At 35.9% G+C, this 24,803-nt stretch overlaps 1 protein-coding gene across 1 annotated transcript in view; it reads right to left on the reverse strand.

Annotated features, from left to right (window-relative positions):
- Positions 1 to 24,803, reverse strand: part of LRPPRC (leucine rich pentatricopeptide repeat containing) — a 93,928-nt gene that overhangs the window by 24,985 nt on the left and 44,140 nt on the right. The window contains 4 exon segments of the mRNA XM_054195083.1: positions 2,881 to 2,971; positions 3,235 to 3,303; positions 16,818 to 16,924; positions 17,552 to 17,676. Coding sequence (XP_054051058.1) covers positions 2,881 to 2,971; positions 3,235 to 3,303; positions 16,818 to 16,924; positions 17,552 to 17,676 — 392 coding nt within the window.

Below are 24,803 nucleotides of genomic sequence, written 5' to 3' on the forward strand. Positions count from 1 at the left end.
TCAAGTCAAAGAAGTGTTCTAGGCTCTTGCCAAGAGAAAATAAATGGCTAACAAACTCACAGAATAATTCAACTGCTTTCAACAAGAATAGCAATTATATATGTACCACTGTACAAAACCACAACCAAATAGAAAGCTGAACTTTGTGAAAGAAAACCGTTAATTACTATTTAACTACATAGAACAGGTGGTTTGCAATGTCTCCTGTCATCATAAGAGCATCAATTTCTAGTTGTAGGTCCTACTCACAGCTACCTAATCCTAACATCTGCTAGCTGTAAATCTGTTTGTTCCACGGTTTAATTCAGAATCCCAGAAATGAAGAGACGCAAGGTAAGAAGGCAGGGTCAGAAGGCAGATGATGGAATGAACTGTTCACAGGGCAATATCTCAGCCTGCAACAGCAGCTGTTCAGCTCTTCTTCCACTGTTCAGTTAAGGAACTTCAGCACTTCTATAGACTCTACTGGACCAAGTCATAACACAAGGAGAAGCTGGAGCAATCACCTGGAAGCACTTGGATATTCTCTAGAACTGTTACAAAGTTGGCATTTCAAAGCAGTATATACTGATTTGCAAACAGTATTGCAATGTAATACTGAGCATTACAGTGCAATGTTCTCTTCTTTACAGGGCCAGCATCAGTTTAGCAAAACACGTGGATGTGTTAACTATGCTGGTTCAAGATCCAAGCCCACTTTCAACAAGGTTCTGGCATCACTTCAGCTTTTTAGAAAGAGGCAGCAAACTTGCTGACTACCATAAGTCAAATAAAATGATTGGTTTTATTGACTAAATACTGCATATAACATTTTAATGCAGACTATTATGGCAGCTAACAGAGCAGGACAGAGAATGTCTTAACACTTTTTTGTGTTTATCCCTGTGTTTGACACTCATGAGGCCACATCTAGAGTACTGTGTCCAGTTTTGGGCTCCACGACTATAAAAGATGCTGGCAACCGGAGCAAGCTCAGCCAATCGAGACAGACACGAGGCCAGTGCAGATGAAGAGAGGAAGTCAAAGATGATGAGTTTTGGGCAGCCTGGAGAAATGCTGGCTAACAGGGGATCTAATCGCGGTCTTTAATTACCTGACAGTTACAGAGAAGAGCGAGTCAGTCTCTCCTTGGAAGTGTCAGCAAAGGACAAAAGGTGATGGTTAAAAGTTGCAGGAATGGAATATCTGAGGATGATCAAACCCTGGAACAGGTTGCCCAGGGAGGTTGTTTGATTTCCAGCACTGGAGGCATTCAAAACTTTACTAGACAAGGCCATGATATGATCTAACTTTGAAGCTGTCCTAGCTCTGGGAAAGGGCGACGCCTGAAACTCCTGAGGCTCTCTCCAGTATAAATTATTGATTCTACAAAACCAAATGTGTTGTTTTCAACATTTGTGATCACAGCTTGGATTAGAAGGTAGATTCTTTTTTAATATGGTTAAAATAGATCTGAAGTTATGGCTTAGTTGCACAGTGACAACTCTCTACTGTGTTTGTGCATGGGGCGGCTTTGATAGATAATCTACAATGGTTGAAAGCAGGAATGCGCATGGTTTTTGTCTTTTATGGTGACAGAAACCCACAAACGTTTTCCACTTCTTTGAATAGATGGAATTGGTTTTGTCTTTTGAAAGAAGACTGAAGATTTTGCATGACAGAACTGGATAAATTGTATCTTCTTGGATCCTCTTGCTAGCAGGCACACTGTCAGACTTAGTCACTGCCAGAGGTGAACACGATGAGTGGAGAAACAGGAAGACTCCCTCCCCGTTGAGACAAGATTGCTTTTCAGGCCTGCTTGATTTTTGATGATGAAACAGTAAGTGCAAAGCCACAATTGGGCAACACTACAGTTCAGTTTTGAAGCTTTCTGAGGCTGTTCAGGAAATGGAAAGCAACAGAGTTCTCAAGGGGTCTTTGGTAATTTTTTTTGTGTGTGTGTAAGTACTCATCTCTTCTGCCTGTGATAAGTGCAATGCGGAAGAAGCCCCTTTTATTACCATATGAAAAGAAAAAGAGCATTCAAATAGTATTTTATTTAGCATTAAAACATCACTAGTTCTAGTCAACCAAAAATATACATGAGGAACAGCCTAAAATTACTTCAAGATCTAATGCAAGTTTTCCCTTGCTCAAATATATCAAATTGCTGTAATGGCTCATTAATATATATACACTTTAACAAAGTACATAGCAATCCCTGTAATGCTTTTTTTAATGTCCCAATTTATTATTTAGTGCTCTATATCCAATCTTAACACAAAATGTTTTTCCAAGACTTTAAAATAACTGGAACTAAAGTTTCCAGAATTTTTATTATGTATAATGCAGTATGATACACTGAATAACAAAACCAACAAAGACTGAAAAATACAGAAAAGAAGAAATGAAAAACACTATGCATACAACATACGCTAAGTCTGTAGCATAGAAATGAACTTTCAATTTTAAAAACGGTTCCATTCCTGTAAATGATGCAAAAGTTAGGTTGTGGCTGGTGAAGAATTGATAGATTTTTAAAAAATGCAACTTTCAGAACCATATCCAATTACAGGAGACTCCAGATCTTCATCAGTTACAAAGATATAACAAATGAGCAGTTTTTCTTCTTTAAGCATACTAAAACCAAAACCAGAGTAAACTTTCAAATTAGGATACAAGATGTGGATTGGAAGACTTATACTGTATCAGTTCTATGTAAGTGTTGAGGTCTGCAGGTAAAAAACCTGTACTCCCTCCCCGGCAAGATGCCTCAGAAATGGTATCCAGGCTAACTGCATATCAGGATAAAACTCCTCTCTAAATAAGGGTTATGTCCTACCTCCAATCACGAAGGGAAACAGATTACAACATGAAAAAGATCACAAGCTCACTTACCACACAACTGAAGCAGGTAGTAGTACATCTCATCTCTATCACATTCAAATAGATTTTGAGTTAATTCTACCAAGTGTTCCAAAGTCTCCATCTTTAAAAAGAAAGAACAACCGAGTTTTACCTCAGCCGAACAATTATTTTTCTATATATGTGCACTTACATGCTGTGTGCATTCAGCTAAAATAATGTTTCTGTTTAAGTATAGACCAGCATTTACACAGAGCATTAAGTTCACCTCATCAGCCTGTCACACGTCCTTTCACAAACATAAAAATCAAGCAATGAAATATTTCAAAACAGTTTTTCTTGGAATATAATACCAGTTACATAGAAGACATCATACGAGCCACATACCTGATTGCTTGATATACACTTTTTTGCAAACCACTGCAACCTTCCAGAGTGTGCCCTCAAGCCAGGAGTCTGTAAAATATTTCCACAAGAAGAGACACATTACTTAGAACATATTACATAGAACATTCTAAGGAAAAGGAAACATATACATGTACTTGTAACAAAAGCTCATAGCTTTTGTTTGTTTTTTGAAATGTGAACGAGACTACAAGCTCACAAATAATCAAGTTACATTGAAATTATGAGACTTAAAAATTGCAGTCACTTTATTCAAGACATCTTCCTTTTTGGTTGAACACTGCCGAGAGAGTTGATACCCTTGGTAATCATTTTTGTTACTCACGGTAAAGAATTACACCAAATGTTTCCAAACTTTCTTCATGTTCATATTCGACACCCACTGCAATGTCTTAGCAACTAGAAAACCATGCCTCTCAACCACACCACCACCATTTGGTACCCCTTATCTGCTAACATTAGCCATTTTATTACGACTATTAGTACCTAAAAACAATAGTGTGTTTAAGTATAAAACACTAGTGTGTTTAGATATTGACTTCTCTTGCTCAGTAAAAAACCAGGAATTTATAGAGCAGTAACTGTTACAATTGCGATATGCTGCCAATGCAGATGCCAGATATACTGTATGTAAAGGCAATTCCTGTTCCAGAACAGAGCAAAGGCTTACTCTTAAGTGTGTGTACCTGGAGGAACTGATGTATAACAGTTAACATGCCATAGTTCTGTTCTTAATTTTCCCAGGTTTGATGAGCCTTTGTTTATTCATTCCTTTGTTGTTTCAAGCGGACTACAGATACAGAATACACATCTTCAAAAACATTTCAGTCCTTGGAAACTCCATCTGGTAGACTACCACATAGCACCTTCTCAGCACCACAGGCAATAATCAAAATATCTGTTTGATCACTTAAATAAATTCTTAAACAAACATAGGAAAATTCAAAGTTCTTAAAAGAAACGTTACAGGTATGCCAGTACTTATGTCTGATGTATCTAAAAATACGATACAAAAAACCTGCGTGCAAAGCATCCATTATTTTCACCTCTTACCCTTCTCTCCCACCGAGTACTTGAATTTACTTTGCTTATACTCTCCTGTTTTAGCACAAGGATCATTTACAGACAGGACTCTGCTTTCATTTCAGGTGTTCAGATTCACATTACTACAGCTCAAAAGTGATTCTGAGGAAGTGTCTGTTCATCCCTACAGAGAAACATGTGTTTTGACTCTTGAAGGCTTCTAGCTGTTAATATTATATGTCTCTACTGTTAAAACGTGAAGGGCAACTTCCAAAATTTAAACCCCACTTTGCATAAAAGAGGTAGTTTGAACAAAAAGCTGTGAGAAGTATTGAGCCTCAGTTCCAAAACAGTGGAAGCAATTACCACTGTAAAAGTCAATTTACCTTCTGTGTTTTTAACACAGATAATTTCCTTTTCCTGTATTCTCCAAGTGCAGAATTATTAGCATTACATCTTTCTGAAATAATTGATCATACACCAGAAAACCAGCACACAAAACTTCAGCCAAAGCCATTAAAATTTGCTAAACATATAGGAAACAGTGTTCTGCAGAGTAAATGTTAGGCCATATAATCCTTCCAATCATTCAAACCATTTTATGCAATCATTGTAAGGTTTTTAAAAAACAGGATGTTAACCTCACAGTTCTTCAACATGGAGCATCTTCTCCATGTACTTAATTGTACTGTAAAAACTCTCTCAAACCAAGAGATTACAGAAAAATAGTGGCTTCTCAAGTATGCAGAAGTGGTACATATAAACACAGTTTTGCTTTCCAGGTTACTTGCTTTTTTCCCAATTATTTTTTTTTTCCCCCCACAATTATTCATGTTTACAGGTACCTGTTCAGTGCTTTTTTAAGAGCCACCCAGCAGTTTCACATAAAATATGCTGAAAACTAAGTCAAGAATTAACATCTTACACAACAGGCTCTTGAAAATGAAAAAGAAAAAAAAAAGTATGTTGCCTGCATTTGTAGCTAATCCTCTTTAGGACATGGTAAAATTCAAATGCTGAATTCACTTACAACTTCCAATATCATTGCTGATCCGAATGCCAATGAACTCAACAGCTCCAAAGCTACAAACTTTTTATAGTAAATCCTTTCCTGTTCAGAAATGATTGATGTGTCTGTCACTACAAGGACAGCTGAGTTATACAACAGATATCCTTGTGTTTCATTTTGAAATTGAGAAGTGTTTTCACATACTGCAGGTCTCAATCATCAAAAGAACAACTAGGTCAGATTAACTAAATCTCCAGGGCTTGCCTGATAGTCCATATTTGTAGCTTATCCCTTACCATCTTAGGGAATTTTAAACATTGCATTTAGCAGGAGGCAGACTTTCTACAATACAGCAGACTAAAATACAGAATAAAAAAAATTAAGTAAAAACCTGTTACTCTAATTACTCTTCCCAAATTCCCATTTACTGTTTTGATTTTGCTTGTTTCAACGGACTGAAAAAAAAAAAACCCAACCCAAAACTATTATTGAGTCTTAGTGTTTTATTTTGTTGTGTTTTTTAAAATTTGTTAAGACATTCACTGCTTTAAAGAATGAAACAACTATTGAGAGTCTCAAATAATTCATACAGCATATAAACTAAACATAAAGGTTTTCTGGCTTTTATGTTCTCTCGGAATACAAAACAGTTGTACTGTACCAAACCAAAGGTTCATCTAGCTTGTTATCCTCTCCCTAACAGTGCCTATAGGAGAATATAAAATGACAGAAAACCCAGCAATGCTTCCCCATCAGTGCTCTTTTACTCTCCAACTACTTGAGGTTCAGTGGGTCACACTGCTTCGAGCATGTGATTTCTCTTCCATGAGCTTTTCTGGTTGTCCCTGGAACTCCGTAAGTTTTATCATTCATAAGATCTTTTTGCAAAGGGTTGCCTGAACTACCGTCTGCAGAAAACAAACAAAATACCATTACTTTTTGTTTGTTTTCAGTCTAACTTCTGCTACCTCCGTTTGGAGCCCCTGGGTTTTGTATTGGAAGACAATGCACAATTGATTTATCTTTATCCTCTCAATTTCATATTAATTTAACGAGTGATGTATATATAATAATTCCCTGTTTCACTGTTTCTTCTCCAGACTAAGCAGAACTCACCTTAGTCATATCTCCTCTGGAAACCATTCCATACTTTTGATCACATTTGTTACTATCTTTGAGGGCCAACATACAACCCTACACCAATTTACTCATGCATTCACACACAGAAAGGAAAACTAACCAGAAAATGTACTACATCTTCAGAAGAACTCTTGCCAAGCAGCGCTCAAAAATCATGTGAGTGCAACAATCCTAACACACTGAAAGCATTTGATTTGTTCTCCTCCTTCCTACAACCAATCACTTCAGACAGGTGATTGAAGGGGTCTAATCATCAGGAAAATCTTTTCTGTATGAACATTTTTGGTTGAGCTAATTTATACCTATTACAGCTGAAAGAAAACAGATTGTCTGGGCAAATACTGACCTGTCAGAGAGGAATCCATTCGATGTTTTTCCAGATTTTTAGATAATGATAGAAATATTAAAGTGTTGTTTACAATAGTGTTCTGTAATTGTTACAGCTAACAGACCAATACTATTTTTTTACTTCAAAAAAAAAGTTAAGTAATTTACAGAACACATATCGAAAATATTATTTACTTCTCTCTACTTGCCTAAAGCAACCTTTTTCTCTTAAAACACAGAACTTGCTTACAGAGAAAAAACACAGAAAACAACACACAGACCAGAAACCCTGTGATATCGTTCAAAGAGAGGACTTTCAGAAAAATAAGAGTTTAAAGTGTCCCAAAACAGTACCACTTTTGCTACAGCTGGTTTAAGATGCATAATTATTTAAAAGCCAGCAGAATTATTTTTCATTTAGCACATATATGACATGAGATAGATTACTCTTTTGTTTTAACCTTCCAACACTGCACTTCCACAAACTATTACTGTGCACTGGCTGGCGAAATAATTGTTACATATTCTGGACAACTTATTCTAGCCTTTCACGGTATTAGAATTTCACCAATTCTAATCATTCGAGTTTAATTCTGCCCTCGTTAAGTGGGCTCGTTAAACACTTAACCTCGTTAAGTGTTTTCTTCTAAATCCTTACATTTTCTTCCCAAATTCAATCTTTTCTTAGGGAAACAGTTTCTTAGGGAAACAGTCCTACTATAATTACCAATCTGAACATATTGGAAAGAAACAGCCAAATTTTGTTAGCGCCATCCATGCTCCACTTTCTGATGGTATTTTTTGGACAGGTAGATCCATTCGTTCCTCTCTTTGCAGCTGAAAAAGCCAGTAATAATAAGAGACAGCTAATGCTGCTAAAGGAAGAAGAATGTTTCATGATGAGTTACATCAACAGCCATAACAGACTTATGCTACCAGTACCAGAACCAGTTACTGAGATTTAGATGCCAAAGCAATGTCTTGCAAGAAAATGCCTTACTTCTCCAAAGAGACAGCCTTGAACAGACAGCTATAAGAACTGATGTATGTCATTTCTAACAACGCGCTCTAACATAAGCATCAGTGAAAACAGAACATTTGATGGGAAGTTCTTAATTTAAAGACAGATTTTTCCCTGATTCCACAAAAATGTCTATGAAAATCTCACAAATTCCATGCAGCTTCAATGAAGCCTGGGATATTTTTGCATGGCAGCTTACTTGAACAAAGTTTTTTACAACATGAACACTGTTTGCTATGCTCTTAACTTCCCCTATGTTAAAACTTTTGGCAGACGTCCTCACTTCTACTACGCAGTAGGTGTGCTGTTGAATCAGAAAGTTACAAGAATAGGCAGATATAAAGTTTTTGTACCTTACACAGCCCTCTAAGTCTAGTTGATAGATGAGATTGTTAAAATTATCTTACACCTCTCTTTTGTCTCTTATTAAATACCCTTTTATCTTCAAATAGCAATGCATGAGTTTAAAAAAAATACTAAAACATTTATATTTTTTAAAATAATCTTAATTCTCTTCATATGTATGAAACAAGTATACCACTTTGCTGTATTTCTTACATTATAATGTTTATAGCATAATGTAAGTGAAGTACCATAGGGGGATATAAAGAAAATACAGAAGACTGCTTTGATTAATGGCTCTGAACGTAACTTTTACACCATAGTACAGAAGTTTATAAAAGAAGCGACATTAAAGACCGAGGGATCTAAAAATATTCTGTGCATCAAAAAGCATCTTTCCTGTTACAATCATATCAGCTATCTAACAAAACACATTACTCCTCTCTAGCTTAGCTTTCCTTTAGGTCATTGTACCACCAGGATAACACTAGAGCTACACCTGCATATGGCAGGCAACAGAAGGAATCTTTTATTTACAAGTTCATTTTCCACCTTGAAAGAAGTTTAGCTCTTGCGGATTTCAAAAACGGTTTCTTTGCTCACAGCATGCAAAGATATCCTCATCCACTTCAGTCTTTCTGAAAAAAAAAGAAAACCTTGCAAACTGCTCAGAACTATGATGGGATTTCTCTAAAAAAAAGATTTTTTGCCTTTGTTCTTTGTAAGCAATTTTGCCCTGAAATAAATATGACTAAACACAACCCAACCCTCATAATAGTGATTTCTTGAATGATAAGCTCATCGAAAACATCCCAACACTTGCACAAGTTTTTGGGCAAGGGATAACTCCATGAACGCTTGAATACAATTAAATCTGTACCTTCAATTTGACTACTTTTTGTGTTTGGTAGTGAGGGCGAGTACTCTAATGCAGCACCAGAGTTTTGAAAATTATGAGTTGCTCCACTGCAAGTTTTGCCCTCAAAATCTGCTAAATTGTGGTGTATTTGGTATTTTATTCGCACTATACAATATTTAATGAACGACATAAATGGACATGTCTAGATATTTATCCTCCCTAACTCTCCTGTTGGGAGTGATTACAATTCAAGTTTCTGCCTATCCTACAATCACCCAAGGCAGCAACTAGCCTACTTCTACTAGGTTAATTTTTAAATAAAAAGCAGCAGTAGTTCATAATAAGAAAATGCAAAGCTTATAGTCTCCACTGGGAAAGCTTTTACTATTAGGGTGGTTTTGTTTTTTTTCCTGAAGTATGCATTTGCCTCAAAGCTTCTGTCAGTTCACTGACTTTACCAACATGATTAGTATCTGTTGATTAAACACTCATGATTTTACTTATTTCACTTGAAACAGGAATGTAATGCTGCTTTATGTTAGGCAGATAATGAGAAAAATATAAGGAAACTTGATTATTTTCCTAAAATAACAAAATAATAATAGGAAAGAGCTTTACAACTTTATCATTACTCACGACAATGGAGACTGATGTATATTTAAGTACTATTGGAATATCCTACATTTACCAGTAAGATTTCCAAGAGAAATAATGCAATAAAATAATATTATAAAAAAAACCCATTGTAAGAGAACTTCCCAACAATAATCATGCTGGAAGAAAAGGTAACATCAAAAATACAAAAAATCCTCAAGGATGCTCTGGACTCAAAACAGAGCAAAAGTTTGCTCTTTGCATTGGAATGTGGTTTTATGTTGTATGATGAATGAAAAAAAAATTATGAAACTCACTAGTATCCTCCCTCTAACGCAAAGTCCCTGGAGCTAAGGAAGGATGTGCAGCTCTTACCATGATCCTGCTCTTACCATGATCCCACATTCCAAACACATTACCCTCTCTCTTTCTGGAAGGAATTTGTTCAGTAGTCATCTCCTTTGACAAATTTACTTATTTGAAACATATTCATTTGCTTTCTTTTAAGAAAGGAGTATTTAATATGCATTGAAGTAGTAAGCAGCCATTTTTTTTATTAACCCACATACACACATGCACATATGCATAGATGCAAAATCCAGCTTCACTAATAGTTGTATCAGAGTCCAGTTTCATAAGGAGAAGTAATGTTTTTATTAGACTAATAGGACTCAATAGTAAGAAAAAAATAATCTTTTCTTGTAATTATAGGGCTTGCGTGCCTAAAAGCTCTTCATCCTTTCCCCTCCTCCCAGTTGTATACAGTTACTCTAATAAAAGCTATTACACCCCCTACAAACTACTCCTCAATCTCAGACCACCGCTATCTAATAAAATTTGCATTCAACATTTACAAACACTTAAATTTTGTTCTAATCACTTCCACCCTTTTCTTAACAGGACCAAAAATAAGTCTTTGTAGGTAAATTCAGACACTAGATCTGATCATCATTAAATTACACATTAAACCCCCCCCTAAATCCTGCTGTCACAAATCGAGAAAGCATCTTCTCCAATAGTCTATCTCCAGCATAAAATCAGCAAGACTCAATTTTATGATGCAGACTCTTAAAAAAAGCAATCTGGATGAAAGAAGGTTGTAATCTCTCAATATCAAGTAGAAATATTCTCATTGTTTATATGGTAGATTAAATCCAATGGCAACTGGTATCTTGAGGTCTGCTGACAGTGGATGTCACAATTCTTTGCTTAAATCTATTTACCTCCTAAATTAACTTGACATCTGTTGATAGATATATTCCTGTATACTAAACTCACCCAAAACAGTTCTTTTGTCAGGTCTTGAATTTTAGCAGTAAATGCATTTTTTTTTTTCCATTTATTTGCATTGGAACATATTTCATTAAAATACTTCACAACAATTTGTCCTTCAATTCTTCACATAAATGTCTTGAGATACGTGAGATATGGTTGGATATACTTAACTATCAAATATAAATGATATATTTAGTATGAGAACAGAAGATGAGGAAAGTATCACACTTAATTAAAATTTGGTTAAAAGAATTCTGAAGCCATGCACTACACATTGCCATTTTCAAGGCAGGTTCCTCTTGTGGGAGCTAACTTGTACAGACTGGTCTTCTACTAAAATATTTTGCCATATAGTTCTGAGATCTCTCCCTATATCCCAAACACAGTAATCCTCTCTTAGCCTTCATTTCCAGTAAAACTACTAACAGAGCAGAAATAAGAGCTTTTATTCTTTCACTGAGGGAACAATGTTAATTTAATAGCTGAAGTGATTTGATCTATAAAGATTTCAAGAAGTATCCGTCAAACAACAAAATGAAGTTGAACGTGTTTACCAACTCCTTGTTCCTATCAGAGGAGTCCATAAGCTGCTAACTAAAAATGCCAGAGATCTGATACCTTTTTAATGTGGCGCTTGTTTGGATTTTTTACAGAAGTATTTTGCTGTCCAATGACATATAGTTTAAGGTGGAAAGATCTTATCAGTACAGTGCAGAAATGGATACACCACCAGTTTAAAACCTTGCATACTTTAGTCATAGGTGTAAAGTGTTCATTTCTACTTCATGAAGTGTTCGTACTTCTACTTTATAAACATGGTTGAGATTTTTGCAAAGCTGATTTATAGAAGGGCTCGCTTGAACTTCTTCTGCAGGACTGTTGCAGTACTTAATGACATGTAAGTGCAAGGTCCTGCACACGTGTCAGGGCAATCCCAAGCACAAATACAGGCTGGGCAGAGAATGGCTTGAGAGCAGCCCTGAGGAGAAGGGCTTAGGGGGTGTTGGTGGATGAGAAGCTCAACATGAGCTGACAATATGCACTCGCAGCCCAGAAAGCCAAACGCATCCTGGGCTGCATCTAAAGAAGTGTGGCCAGCTGGTTGAGGGAAGTGACTCTCCCCTTCTACTCCACTCTGGTGAGATCCCCACCTGGATCCAGCATCCAGCTCTGGGGCCCACAACACAAGAAGGACACGGACCTGTTGGAGTGAGTCCAGAGGAGGGCCATGAAGATGATCAGAGGGATGGAGCACCTCTCCTATGAAGTCAGGCTGAAGACTTACGCCAGGGGGCAGACTGTTCATCAAAAGACATGAGGTTGTTCAGCCTGGAGAAGAGAAGGCTGCAGGGAGACCTTATAGCAGCCTTCTAGTAGCTAAAGGGGGCCTACAGGAAAGATGGGGAGGGACTCTTTACCAACGGAGTGGAGTGATAGGACAGGGGGCAACAGTTTTAAACTGGAAGAGGGGAGATTTAGATTAGATATTAGGAAGAAATTCTTTACTGTGAGGGTGGTGAGACACTGGAACAGGTTGCCCAGGGAGGTTGTGGATGCCCCATCCCTGGAGGTGTCCAAGGCCAGGCTGGATGGGGCTTTGAGTAACCTTGTCTAGTGGGAGGTGTCCCTGCCCATGGCAGGGGGGTTGGAACTAGATGGTCTTTAGGGTCCCTTCCAACCCAAACCATTCTATGATTCTAAGCCCCACAACTCTACCAGAAAGAGCCAAGCATGGACACAGGCTTAATTACACACAGCTTCAGAGAGTATTTTGATAATTGCATTCAGTAAGAATAATAAATGAAGGAAAAGGGTGAGTCTAGAAATATTCTACCATCATGCAGGTAAAACAGCTACAAGTATGAGATCTCAGTGCAAAATTCAGAGATGACCAAATAATTAAGATTGGACCAAAATGACAGACAACAACTATATTCTAAATACTTTAGGTACTGAATTCTTTAAACCTCCATGCAGCATACAAACAAGATAACAGTATAACAGGTGAAGGGGGAAGGAAGTAGATTCCTCCAAGGTGGTGTAACATTCTCTTTTTCATTCCCATTCTCCTGGATGACCTTCACATCCATTCAGCTCTCGATCACCAGCTCGATCAGGTTAATAAAGTGGCGGTCAACAACTGAGTAGACATTGTCTAGTTACGGCAACATGTAAGAAGCTGTGGATTGGAGAAATTTGGGGGAGTAGGCTCTAGAAAATTCTCTTACCATTTATATACCAGATTTAAAAGATTACTAGGCCAAGCAACTCTTAGAGACTCTCCGATATACTACCTGGAACTGTGGAGCAACACATATGAAAAACTATGTAAGATCTCTCTCCAGGACAAAATTTGATTAGGTATTTTGAAAATAAGACAGCATTTTCAAAGACAGAAAAAGAAAATATTTTTCTAGAAGGTACTTTTCCCCTAATCCTATTTATTGAAAATTCATATCCCTTTCTTTTAGCCAACATTAGTTTTAATGTAGTTTAATTTAGTTAAAGTAAAAATGTACTGACTCACTTTTCTTTCTCTCCTGTTTCTTTTTTACAAAAAACATAATTGAAGGAAAAAAGGCAAATAAACTGCCCTTCTAAGTATGGGAAAACATCCTAAGTAATTAGAGCTAGATTTGGTGACACAGAAGTCATTCTGTGCCACTCCAAGGGAAAGCAAGCTAGTATGTGACCTTACGGTAAGAGGCAAGAAGAGAGATGGGCGAACTTTGTTTTTACGTGATCACCTTTGAAGGACTCAAGACAAAAGCTAACTTATCAACTGAGTTACAACTGAGAACTGAAGACTAAATCATGATTTGATACACTAGAGGACCCAGTGGTAGAACTTGTTCCCAGTGGAAAGCAAAAGAGCATCTACCAGCACATCCATCTACATAACTTCAAGGGCTCAGGAATCTTCAGGCACAGCTAGATTTTTACTTTACAGAGCAGCCAAGGCAAACTCATTTGGAGGTACTGTCTCTGAGAGAGGCTTCCTTCTCTAGCCACCTGCCACAGAACAAATGAGAACAGACTTTCAAAAGCTTAGCAAGGCAGTCTAGCAGCATGGCAAACTTGTTACCTTATCAATCAAACTCTGTGAAGCCTTAGAACTTAGCTGCATTTCCCCCCACAGTCTTCTCAATCACAGCTTCTCTTCCACTTAGCATGGCTTCAAAAGAGACCAACACCTCCAAACTACCATATGCTCCAGTTCATTTGTTCTGGTATCTGTCAGATGCATTCTTTGCCTCATCTCCTTTCTATTCACCTTTCGCTGTCTTTTGTACTATCATCCTCTGCTTAGTCTTGCTGTCCTTCCAGCAAGCAAATGAGTGCCCGAGCTTTCAGCTTTCTTGCTATGACAACATCCCACAACACGAGCTTATATATATGCATGCACAACACATTTGTGACCGGATAATGTATATACCCAACTCTGACCTAATTTTTATAATCTCACTCAAATCTTATTCTTCCGCCTTCCCCACTATGGTCACCCAGTTCTATTTTACCAAATATTGAGATTTAAGAGTTATTTGCTTATTCTTGGGACTTTGAGTTGCATGTTTTTCAAAGCAGCAGTTGTCACTAAGTTTCACATAAGCACCTAGTGTACCTCTGACTTCTAAAATTAGCAAGAGCAAGCAGAGGCAGTGGTCTCCAATGAGAAACACCCCATTTAAACAACCATATCTCCTCCAGAATCTTCATCTCGTTAGCTCCTAAAGAATTTTTTTTCCATCTTAGTTATTACCCTTTTAGAAACTCTTTATTAACTCTGTAGATACATTTAAAACAAATGATGTCACTAAAATCAATGGATCACCATAGTCTTTTTTCCAGCTTCATTACTACCCTTTTACATACCCAATAAAATTATTAACTCAGTAAATATATTTAAAACAAATTATACCACTAAAATCAACTGACCACCATAATCAACAATACATGATAAAAGTGTGTGCTGAGAGGTAATCTGTCTAACATGCAACAGCTTCTAAAAAGGAGAAAGTGGCACCAATTGATCACCTTTACTGAATATTATTTCACAAGAAAGGAAAACAGAAAAAGAATATGAGATGGCCAACAAGAGAAATAATTTAGATACAAAAAATACTGGACTAGAGAAACACACCTTGTACTGTATCTTTGATCCTATATTCATTAAGGCTTCGGCTTCCCAACAAATAAAAAAAAGCAAATAAACCAATAAAAACTATTTTCTTCTTCAGCAAAATACCAATTTCAAGATCCGCTCTTCCAGGGGAAAATTTCTTTGAAAATACTTAACATATTGTTACATAGTAAAAGCATACTTAAAATATAACACATCTTATAGTAATTGATAAATTAAACTATCCACTGGTAAAATACATGCATACTATTCTTAGCTAAATTCCTATACTCCTAAAAATTCCAGAACTTAAAACCTCTTTTTCCCCAACAGCACAGACAAAGCTGTAATTCATACTTGGACGTTAGGCAGGAGCAAGAAAACCTACTTTAAATCACATAAAATGCCAGAAAAACTTCCATTTACTTCCAGATATCAGGCATTCAGATTTATGCCCAAGTGTCCATCTGTGATTACTAATAATTTATGATCAATCACCAAATACTGAGTATTTGCAGAAATAATTTTGGCACCTATTAAGAAAATGACAGAAGTTTCAAAGCCCTAACGATTTGATAATTTGCTTACTATCCTATTCTGACTGCTGAACTGTAGCCGCCAATATACGTTTTGAGAAATTAAATGCCAGTATCAAAGAAACAGCTGCTAAATCACATCAAGTACCAATTTTATTCATTTAGCTTTAATTTTACTTCCAATTCTCAGATTTCATCCTTTTACTTCCTATATGCTTTAATCACTATAAAAGAGCTCAACTCCTCAGCATCATCTTCTGTCAGATACTGATATTTCTATTCTTCTGTATCGTAACACTATGAGCTCCAAAAAACCCTCTGAGAACAAAATTATCAATGCTTCAACATTGTGCTTGGCAATTTCCGCACACCCCACAGCAGGACAGTATTGTTCCACTACAGACAAACAAGCAGATCTTCAGTTAAGATTTTTAGATGCACGAATTCTATTAGATAATTCAAGTAGGAATAACTGGTATTTCAAATATTCTAGGGGGAATTAGGAAAAAAGTATACTTTGTCGTAGGAAGGAAAAAAACCCCAACAATTAGGTTACAGAGTTGTGTATGCACATAACACAAAATCGACGAGGACAAAGTATTACTTTTTCTACAAGATGCCTCCTCCCACACATTAACTGGAAAACTTATGCAGCATTTTAAAAACACACAACTGTGTTAAGAAGAAAAATAATCACAATCTGGGCAGACTCTGCAGCTGCCCCTTTGACTTATCAATTTCAGTAAGCACAATTTCAATCAAGTCTAGATAAAATATACTAATCCTAAATAGACCAAGTTTGTCACCTACCACTTCCTATAAGCTGCTTACTATCCTGAAAAAGAGAGAGAGAGAAGAAATGCTAAATTAAATGCCAAACAGTAGCAGACAGCGCTTGTTTGGCTGATTAACTTGTAGACAAGCATTACAAATAAATCTGAGCATGGTCTGCAGCAAATTAAATTCCAGTGCTTTTAAGAACAAAGAATTCCTTCGGCAAGAGGATTAGCAACTTTACACCCAGGAATGCCAGTTTAATTTAATTGTTCCACAATCCGATATTTAATATGCAAATATCATTTTGATATATAACAGAGAATATGAAAAAGTGAGGAAACAATTTTAATATACAACAAGACTGTCTCTCTTCTGAACTGTAATTATACAAAATAAAGCTGGTCAAGGTTTTTTTTTATTATTGGGATTGAATTCTATTAACATGCATCAGAACAAGTCTAATTAAAGGTTAAAAACTTTAAATGTTTCTAATTAAGAGTCTAAATAGCTGCACAATTACAGTACTATAGTTAAAATCCCACCTCAATAACCTTCCTGGCCTCTTTGTATTTTCCTGTTTGCAAGAAGGCGAAGAAGAGATCATAAAGAGCCATCATGTCACCATATTCTCTGCTTATAAAATCTGAAACTAAGGACAGAATAAAACTCATTAATGTACTAAATATATTGAAGCATTTTAATATATATGTCAGATATTCTGAATACTAATATTTTCTAAGCATCAGAAAGTTCCAAGAATAAGCTATAGGGAAATAAATTTTGAAACACAGGGAATCATTGCAATATATTACAAAATTTGTTGTAGCTTTGCAGTTGAGCATATTTACAATGTTTTTCTATTTATGTGCACTGCATTTTGAATTACATTCAACAAAACAGACAGAGTATATATCAGCATTCTCTACTTGTGGATAGTGAGGATACAGGATTTCTTAACTACACAACTATTAGAAAAACAGATGTGTTGTTTTACTATTGCGTTACTATTAAGTTGTTTCTTCATAGCAGTATATGTAGCTAATTGTTGAGAGCTTGATGCTGTATTAGCTAAACATTAGGACTCTTTTACATTTAAAATGAATATCAATTTTCAATTTGAAGAATGACAGCATCATTTAAGTGCTTTAAAGCTACACATATAGACACAAACAATTTTTTTTCTTTCAGTGGAAGGAAATGATATACAAGTCATGGAAGAAAAGATTCCAGAAAACACTCCATGTAACCAGACAGCATTTGACTACGTGCAACTAACCCTTTTGCAGAAGATCAGCGTCTCCTTTTTCTATCAGTCTACAGTAGATGTTATGAAGCTGAAGAATTTTACCATACTTCTTATAACAGTTGATTAAAGCTTCCAGAGCTGCAGGCATGTCATCCCTTGTTGAATGAAACAAAATAAGAATAAAAACAATCAAACCTTCCAAGAAGGAATGGTACATGCTGAACCCACTTTAGTCTTGAAAATTTCAAGGAAAATTCATTCAGTGGTCTACAATCCAAGAGTGTATTCTGCACCCCACCCCACCCCCAATATGCTACAGTCATTTTTAAATAACAGGTAAAGTTTTCCTACAAACAAACACCGTGTATGCTTAACAGCCACAGCAATGAAAACAGAATTACGGATTTATATTTAAACCTTTTGGCTGTATAATTTTGATTGCATGACCACTGTTCACTACAAATTAACTAAAGGTGTGAATACTCTTCATCATTGGATGCAGTTATTTTTTGAAGTAAAATTCTTAAGTTCTGCTATGTACTATTGTGACAAAACCCCAATTCCTCAGAAATTTCAATTTGCATTTGAGTTGTTTTTCTTGTAATATTGTGCACATTGTATTACCTCCAAAAGTCTCTGTTGAGGCATTTTCAATTTTTAAGCTCTTTAAAATTTTTCCACAGCATTTTTATTTCAGTATAGATCTACAGCTCTTTAGATTGCTTTATACTTGTTTTACACCCTAACAGACAAGCTATAAATCATCTGTTAATTTCCGTTTTGTCACAATTGCAAGGCTAGTGTTTTTCTATTCTATATAAAGGTCAGAATCCAAAATATATTTTCTGGAAAAAAAAGTGATTTTTGCAATTAATTCAACAATATATTAAGGTACCAAAATGTATTTTATGCTGGCCTATCCATGTCACATACAGACATGGCACTAGTATATATCCATGGTACTAGTAAAGTAGCGCGTAAGATGCTGACTTCCTTACACGCATGTAATTCAGGGGCCTTTGAGCACTAAGGACCACTAACAAGCACAATATCTCCATTGTTGTCACCTCAGTCCTTTGTTGACTTTTTTCCCTGCATATGCAGTATTAATGCCTTTGGAAGCATACATAATTAAAATGCAAAACTGAAAAGCCATAAAATAAATCAGATATGGAACTTAAAATAACAACAAATATAAGCTAACATTCTACACTGTGCAACTAACAGAACTAAATCATCTGCTGCAGACCCTTTTTCAAAGGATTAGAACCCAACCTAAAACAACCAAATCAAAACAAGAGAGGACAGCCACTGAAACACTGGTAAAATGATAGGTGAAGTTATTCTTTGAAGGGGAAGTTTTAAACTGAAATTGAAACAAGTCGAGATGACACGCACAAAACGTTGTAACTAGCCAAACCATCAATAAGACTGCCTTTTAGATTTCAAAAGGCTTATCAAATAAAGGGTGGCGGAAGTAGGCAAAGGGAAAAAAAAAAAAAAAAAAAAAAAAAAAAACCCAAACCAAAACCCCCCACGTAGCAGCAGCAACTGAAGGCCATAAAAAAACTGACTTGAAATAATGATTGTGCATTCCTGAATATTGATCAACTGAACCGTAACAAATTAAGATATTACTGATAAAACAAGCCAAATTCAGATGTCCTCTCCTCACACTGCATTTCATGTGCAGCACAAATTTTGCCTTTTCAAAGGATGATCTAGACTATCATATACTACCTTCATCTAGGCTAATATTTTAAAAATTTTAAGAGTAAATCACAGAACAAGAATTAATTTTGTTCAGTAATACTGGCATTCTGAAAATGAACCTAAGATGATGGATTTCTACCTTATCCCCCTTACTGAGCCCTGTTTACAGTGCATCTTCTGGCACCCCATGGAGTCATTTGAATTTTTGTCATTTGGGGTGAAGACTAAATTACAGGTTAATTTCAAAACTGCAAGTAGATGTTGCAGGCTAGATTACTGTCATAAAAGAGAAATACTATGGTAGTTACCATAGACAGATATAAAGCTTTATATAATCAGTATTTTTCTCCTGTTTTAGATGCAAGTTCAGTTAACATCTTAAAAAAAACAGTTTTACAGAAAACTACTCAATTTCTAAGGAAGCACAACAACATTTATACATTCAAATTAAAGTTTTCAGTGATAAATCTAGCTTTTCAGATTGATGCTCAAACAGCCATAGTATTGTCTCGGCTGTATTCCTAAAGGATTAAAGTGACTGTTTTTAGGTCAAAGCTATCAATAAATGAATGAATAATTGGAATGTCATTCAAACAGGAATGTTAAAGAGTTTCCTAGTCTCTAAATGTATACTTCTGAAGGCATTAATACTGTATACCCAGAGAAAAAAAAAATCAGCAAAGAACGGAGATAACAAAAAGGGAAATATTGTGCTTGTTCCTGGTATTTACTGCTCAAAGGCATCTGAATAAGTCTACATAAGTCAGTATCTTACACACTAATTTACTAAACATTCGTTTGAATTGAAATCTGATATATTTGTTTTGTTGCATTCAAGCAACCAACCAGTCATCCACAGTTTACTAGATAACGGCATTCATAAAACAGATAAATGATAAAACCAGCAAAAATCAGCTGTAAAACAATAAAAGGTATAAAAGTTCAGCCTCTACAAAGAAATTGTTTGTACTACTACTGCAAAGAAAAAAAACATCGAGCTTATGCTTGTACTCGAGTTAATATGATTTATTCAACAACCTGCAGTACCTCTTGTCACAAACCGCAATTAATTCCAAATAAGTACCAGCAACTACTTTTGTAAGCAGTTTATACAATCCTGGTAAAAAAGCCCAATGAAAATTAAGAACTTACTATAGGCTTCAAATTTCAAGTACAGGTAACATTTTAATGTGTTTCTTGTTATGACTCACTAACTTAAAGGAACTGCATGAAAAAGATTTTCCACATTTTAACAAAAATGCTATTTAGACACAAGGATTTTAAGCTAACAGATGTACATTTGAAAACAATCTGGCAGTCTTTCTGTATGAACTTACGCATGTCGAGCACCCTATTATGTTCGCAAAGGATACTTACTACACTACTACATTACAAGCTGGTCCAAAATTACTATTTAATTAATATGGATCAAGTTAAAAAAGAAATAAAGCCCATATACTCATGGCCATAACAGAAAAATCTGATTTCCAGTGTCAGTCTGGAAAAAACACGAAGATCCATGCTTCACTTTGAGTTGGCCAGATACTATAGCTTTAAGTCACTCACAAATACTATCTGTTCAGGGCTAATACCTGTTCCACTTAAAGATCAGGTGTATTTTTCCCTCTCATTGAAATTTGTTATTTTAGAAAAGAAGACAGACTATTATTTTTGAATGACAGAAGGAGCCTCAGTCCTCACTGTATTACGCTTGGCCCGTATGTAATCCCAGAAGAGTCCTACTTCGGCATTATTTTTCAACTAAATTGATGCTAGGCTTAAGATATCGTAAATTTTGTGCAGTTATTTGGTTTTTGTTTAGGATGCCTGTGAAGTCCCAGATACTATATGGGCGCAATCTTGCAAAATATTTGCGTGGGCAATTTTACTTGCACAAAGCTCTTTGAAGAGACAAAATTACTCAGATGCCTGAGTGTTTGCAGAACACACTCTGCGGCAGGACTGGGGATAACGTGCATGGATGCAGCGTCCCCCCCTTCAGTTTCAACAAGCCACTCCCCTCTTGCTTCAAGAATGTTGCACTAAATCGAACCCTTTTACTTGCAATAAACAACTTTCCCAACCAGAGAGTCTGCCTGATAAAAATAAGACTCCAAATATTGATTTTAATTGGAATGAAGTGCTGCAACATTATGCATAAAGCTTTAGTGAAGTGGCAATTTACCTAAGGGGTTTACTGATTGAAAAGCTCTCAAACCTGAAATCACTAGAGAGGTAGAAAGAAAAAAGGGACTCTCTGGGGTGGGGGTGGAGGGTAGACTGGTAAAACAAATCCCTCTCCACAAATCTGAAGCAGATGTTAGTGTAGAGGGAAGTAAATTCAGCGAGGTACAATCAGCTTTACGAAAATTATTCTGTAAAAAGAGAACGGGCTCTTGAAAGAGCTAAATGTTTTTCTGTTCATTTGCTATACTAAGGAATCTTCAAGGAGACTGGTGTTGCAATTACAACTAATCCTCCCCAAAAAATTAACTGTGTTGAAGGCTTTGTAATTTCCCTAGGTACAATTTAGCTGTCACTTACTTTAAAATTTACTCAAACATGCGTTCCGAACAGCACTAACTTCACATGTCAAGTGCTTTCCAGCCAATTGAGTCTAAACTGGAAGTCGGTGTTAAACAACTGAATGATTAGACAAGATAGCTCATTTCCCTGCTCTTTTGTTCAGAATAAAATGCCACATTTACATTATCAGACTCAACAGGATTTTCTGACAGAGGGAGAAAAAACCCTAGTGAACACTGTCCGTACCAAGCACATGAAGCCTGTCATTTACCAATCATCCTTCAAAAAGCAATAGCCATGAATGTAACTTAATTACGACCCAATGATCCTTGACGAAAAATCATCTTATCACTGTCCTGTCCCCATAGGGCAAATGAGACACTTTTGTCCTTTGGCACTGATGATGCTAAATTCCTAATTGCAATAATGGAGTAAGAGAGCCAAACATCCCTAATTTCACTGCAACACGTAAAGAGTTTTAATACAAATATTTGAAATAAAGCCGCTAAAAATTAGAAAAACCTCTCCCAGCTAGAGATATTTTTCCCCCGCTAAAAATATCACCTAATTTAAAGATGCCTATTTTTAAAAGTAAATTTTAAAGTCAATTAAATTGTATGTGCTACAGAATCATCTCAAACAAAATCACAGGTGAATTTAACTCTGTGAAAACAACAGAAGAAAAACTGTCAAGGCACCGGATTCCCCCTGCATCTACTACATAAGAAACCAAACAAAATGGGTTCGTATGAACTTAATTGCAAACCAGCACACAATGTTTTACTGGACAACACTGTATTAAAACACATTGACCATTTTTAAAGAAACACAATTAAGCCTTTTGACAGTTTAAAATACAGATATTAACTTTGCGTTCGCTGACTTGAAACTACTAAATACTTTGTTCATACAGTCTGTAACATAATGTTTCCATAGTTTACCTGCAAATTTTGTTCCCTCTGCTTAAGATCACTTATGATATAGGCAATTAGTAAATTTCAAACCTGAAGATGTTTTGTCTTGCTTCTGTTGTCAGAGGTGATATTATTCAAGGAGAGCAGAAACAAACTCATGTTAAAGAAAAGGCAGGAACCACATTAAATTTTTCAGATGTGTACTTGTATTGTTGGCTGTACGAAAGTTGGTTTGGGCAAAAATCAGTAGTTACTGTATCTGTTAATTTATCATCCTGTAAATAGGTATTATCAAAGTATCGGACAGCACAGGAGCAGGTTAGCTTCATAAACCTTCTCAGTTTTGTAAATCGGATCGCGTTCAAACAGGTTTCCCCTGACAGTTGGTAGAGAAGGTAAAAGCCAAAACTACAATCCTTAAAACCATAAGAAATTTTATATGGTGTAAGTAACACAACTTTTTCCAATTAGTATCAGAACCAGTTCAAAAGTATGACATGCTCTTCACATCCTTGCAGCTTTTAGAAAGATTTTTGTCATACTATCTAAGGCAGGTTTATCACCTTGGATGACAGACCAAGATTCCACATGTGGACTGTCTCCATTTTTAATGGGATTTCACCATCTTGAGAAACTGTTCAGAGTCATAAATAAAAAACATACAATTAAAAACAGGGCAGTGGTTCCCCCTAAATTTACTCAATGTAAAAAAAAAACCAAGATAATATAAGTTCTCTCTGTAGTTACTTTAGTTAAATATTTCTCAAAATATTAAAGGCAAAATGTACATTCCACTAAAATAGTAGATTTTATTAGCTTTTGTCAAGTTATACTCTTCATCAACCGTTTTTTTTCTTTTCCATGCTCTGCTGTAAATAGTCATTTTTAACATGCACTAGGACTCAGCAAGAATTTCACAATATTCAGGACTGGGTTCAGAGAAAAGGGGTAGATGAAAACATTTTACACCTACAATTGTTGAAATCTTCAAAAGCAAATCACAGATTTCATTACAAGCAATTAAAAAGTTTGAAATAAATTAAGAACACAAACCACTAGCACAACCACTGCTGTGGAACATTAAAAAACATCCCAGAGCTAATTTCAGAGGCATGCTGATGACCTGCAGCTAAATGACAGCATTTCAGCATGATCCTTGAGAGCTGTAGGATGGCAAATAGTAAGCACTACTGCTCCAAGAAATGACTAACACTTATTTCAGTCACTCATAACTTTCAAAAACTCTTATCGTCTCCAAGAAAAAACTTAAAAAATAAAAATCAGTGAAATTCAGTTATTCCTCCCAAGCAAACTCTGTGGGAAAAGCTTCCCCCTTCTGTTCTATCTGACACCGGAGAGGAAGCAAGTCTCTGCACCCATAAGGCTGCAAAAAACCCACAGGAAATAAGCTTACTTTGTATTGTATTTATATATATGAAATGTATTAAAGTTTATATAGATGAGTACCAATGAGTTGTAGGCAGACAGTTCCGCACCGTGGAATTACCTTTTCCTTTAAACCTCTAGTCTCATCAAGAGTCCCTTCATTAAAAAAAACTTTTTAGAAAGTTTTACCAAACGTTTATAATTCAAAAGAATGTGCAATCAAACGAAAATAACCCTTTGCTGTCCCCCTTTGCATCCACGCATGATCCCATTTTTTATTTACATCATCATATACTACTTCTGAAAAGAAAAGAACCCAAGTAGCACCACGTACAGCTCGCATGTCAACGTGCATAAAGCAATTACGGAAAATGCAGCTGGTCTTACCGCACACTGCAAAGCAAATCAGATATTTTTCCGACACATTGGTTACATATGATTGCAGTTAAATTACTTTCATAAACATCTGCCTTCTCTTGTGATGTAACCAAGGCAGTGTTGCTGACTGAAAAGATGTACACTATGTTCTTAACTGTTGACCACTACACTAAAATACTATTTTTAGAAGAGAATGTACATGCACCCACTAAGAGTTACATCTTTTTGACAACAATTTTGAATACAGAAAACACTGTATAGACCTTGCATACCCAGAATACTTAAAAGAACTTAAAAACCCTACATGGTAACAGAAACATTAATATGCATCTTTGAGGCTGACTTACAGGATACTATGAGAAATT

Source organism: Rissa tridactyla, chromosome 3 (genome assembly GCF_028500815.1).
Source record: "Rissa tridactyla isolate bRisTri1 chromosome 3, bRisTri1.patW.cur.20221130, whole genome shotgun sequence".
NCBI lineage: Eukaryota > Metazoa > Chordata > Aves > Charadriiformes > Laridae > Rissa > Rissa tridactyla.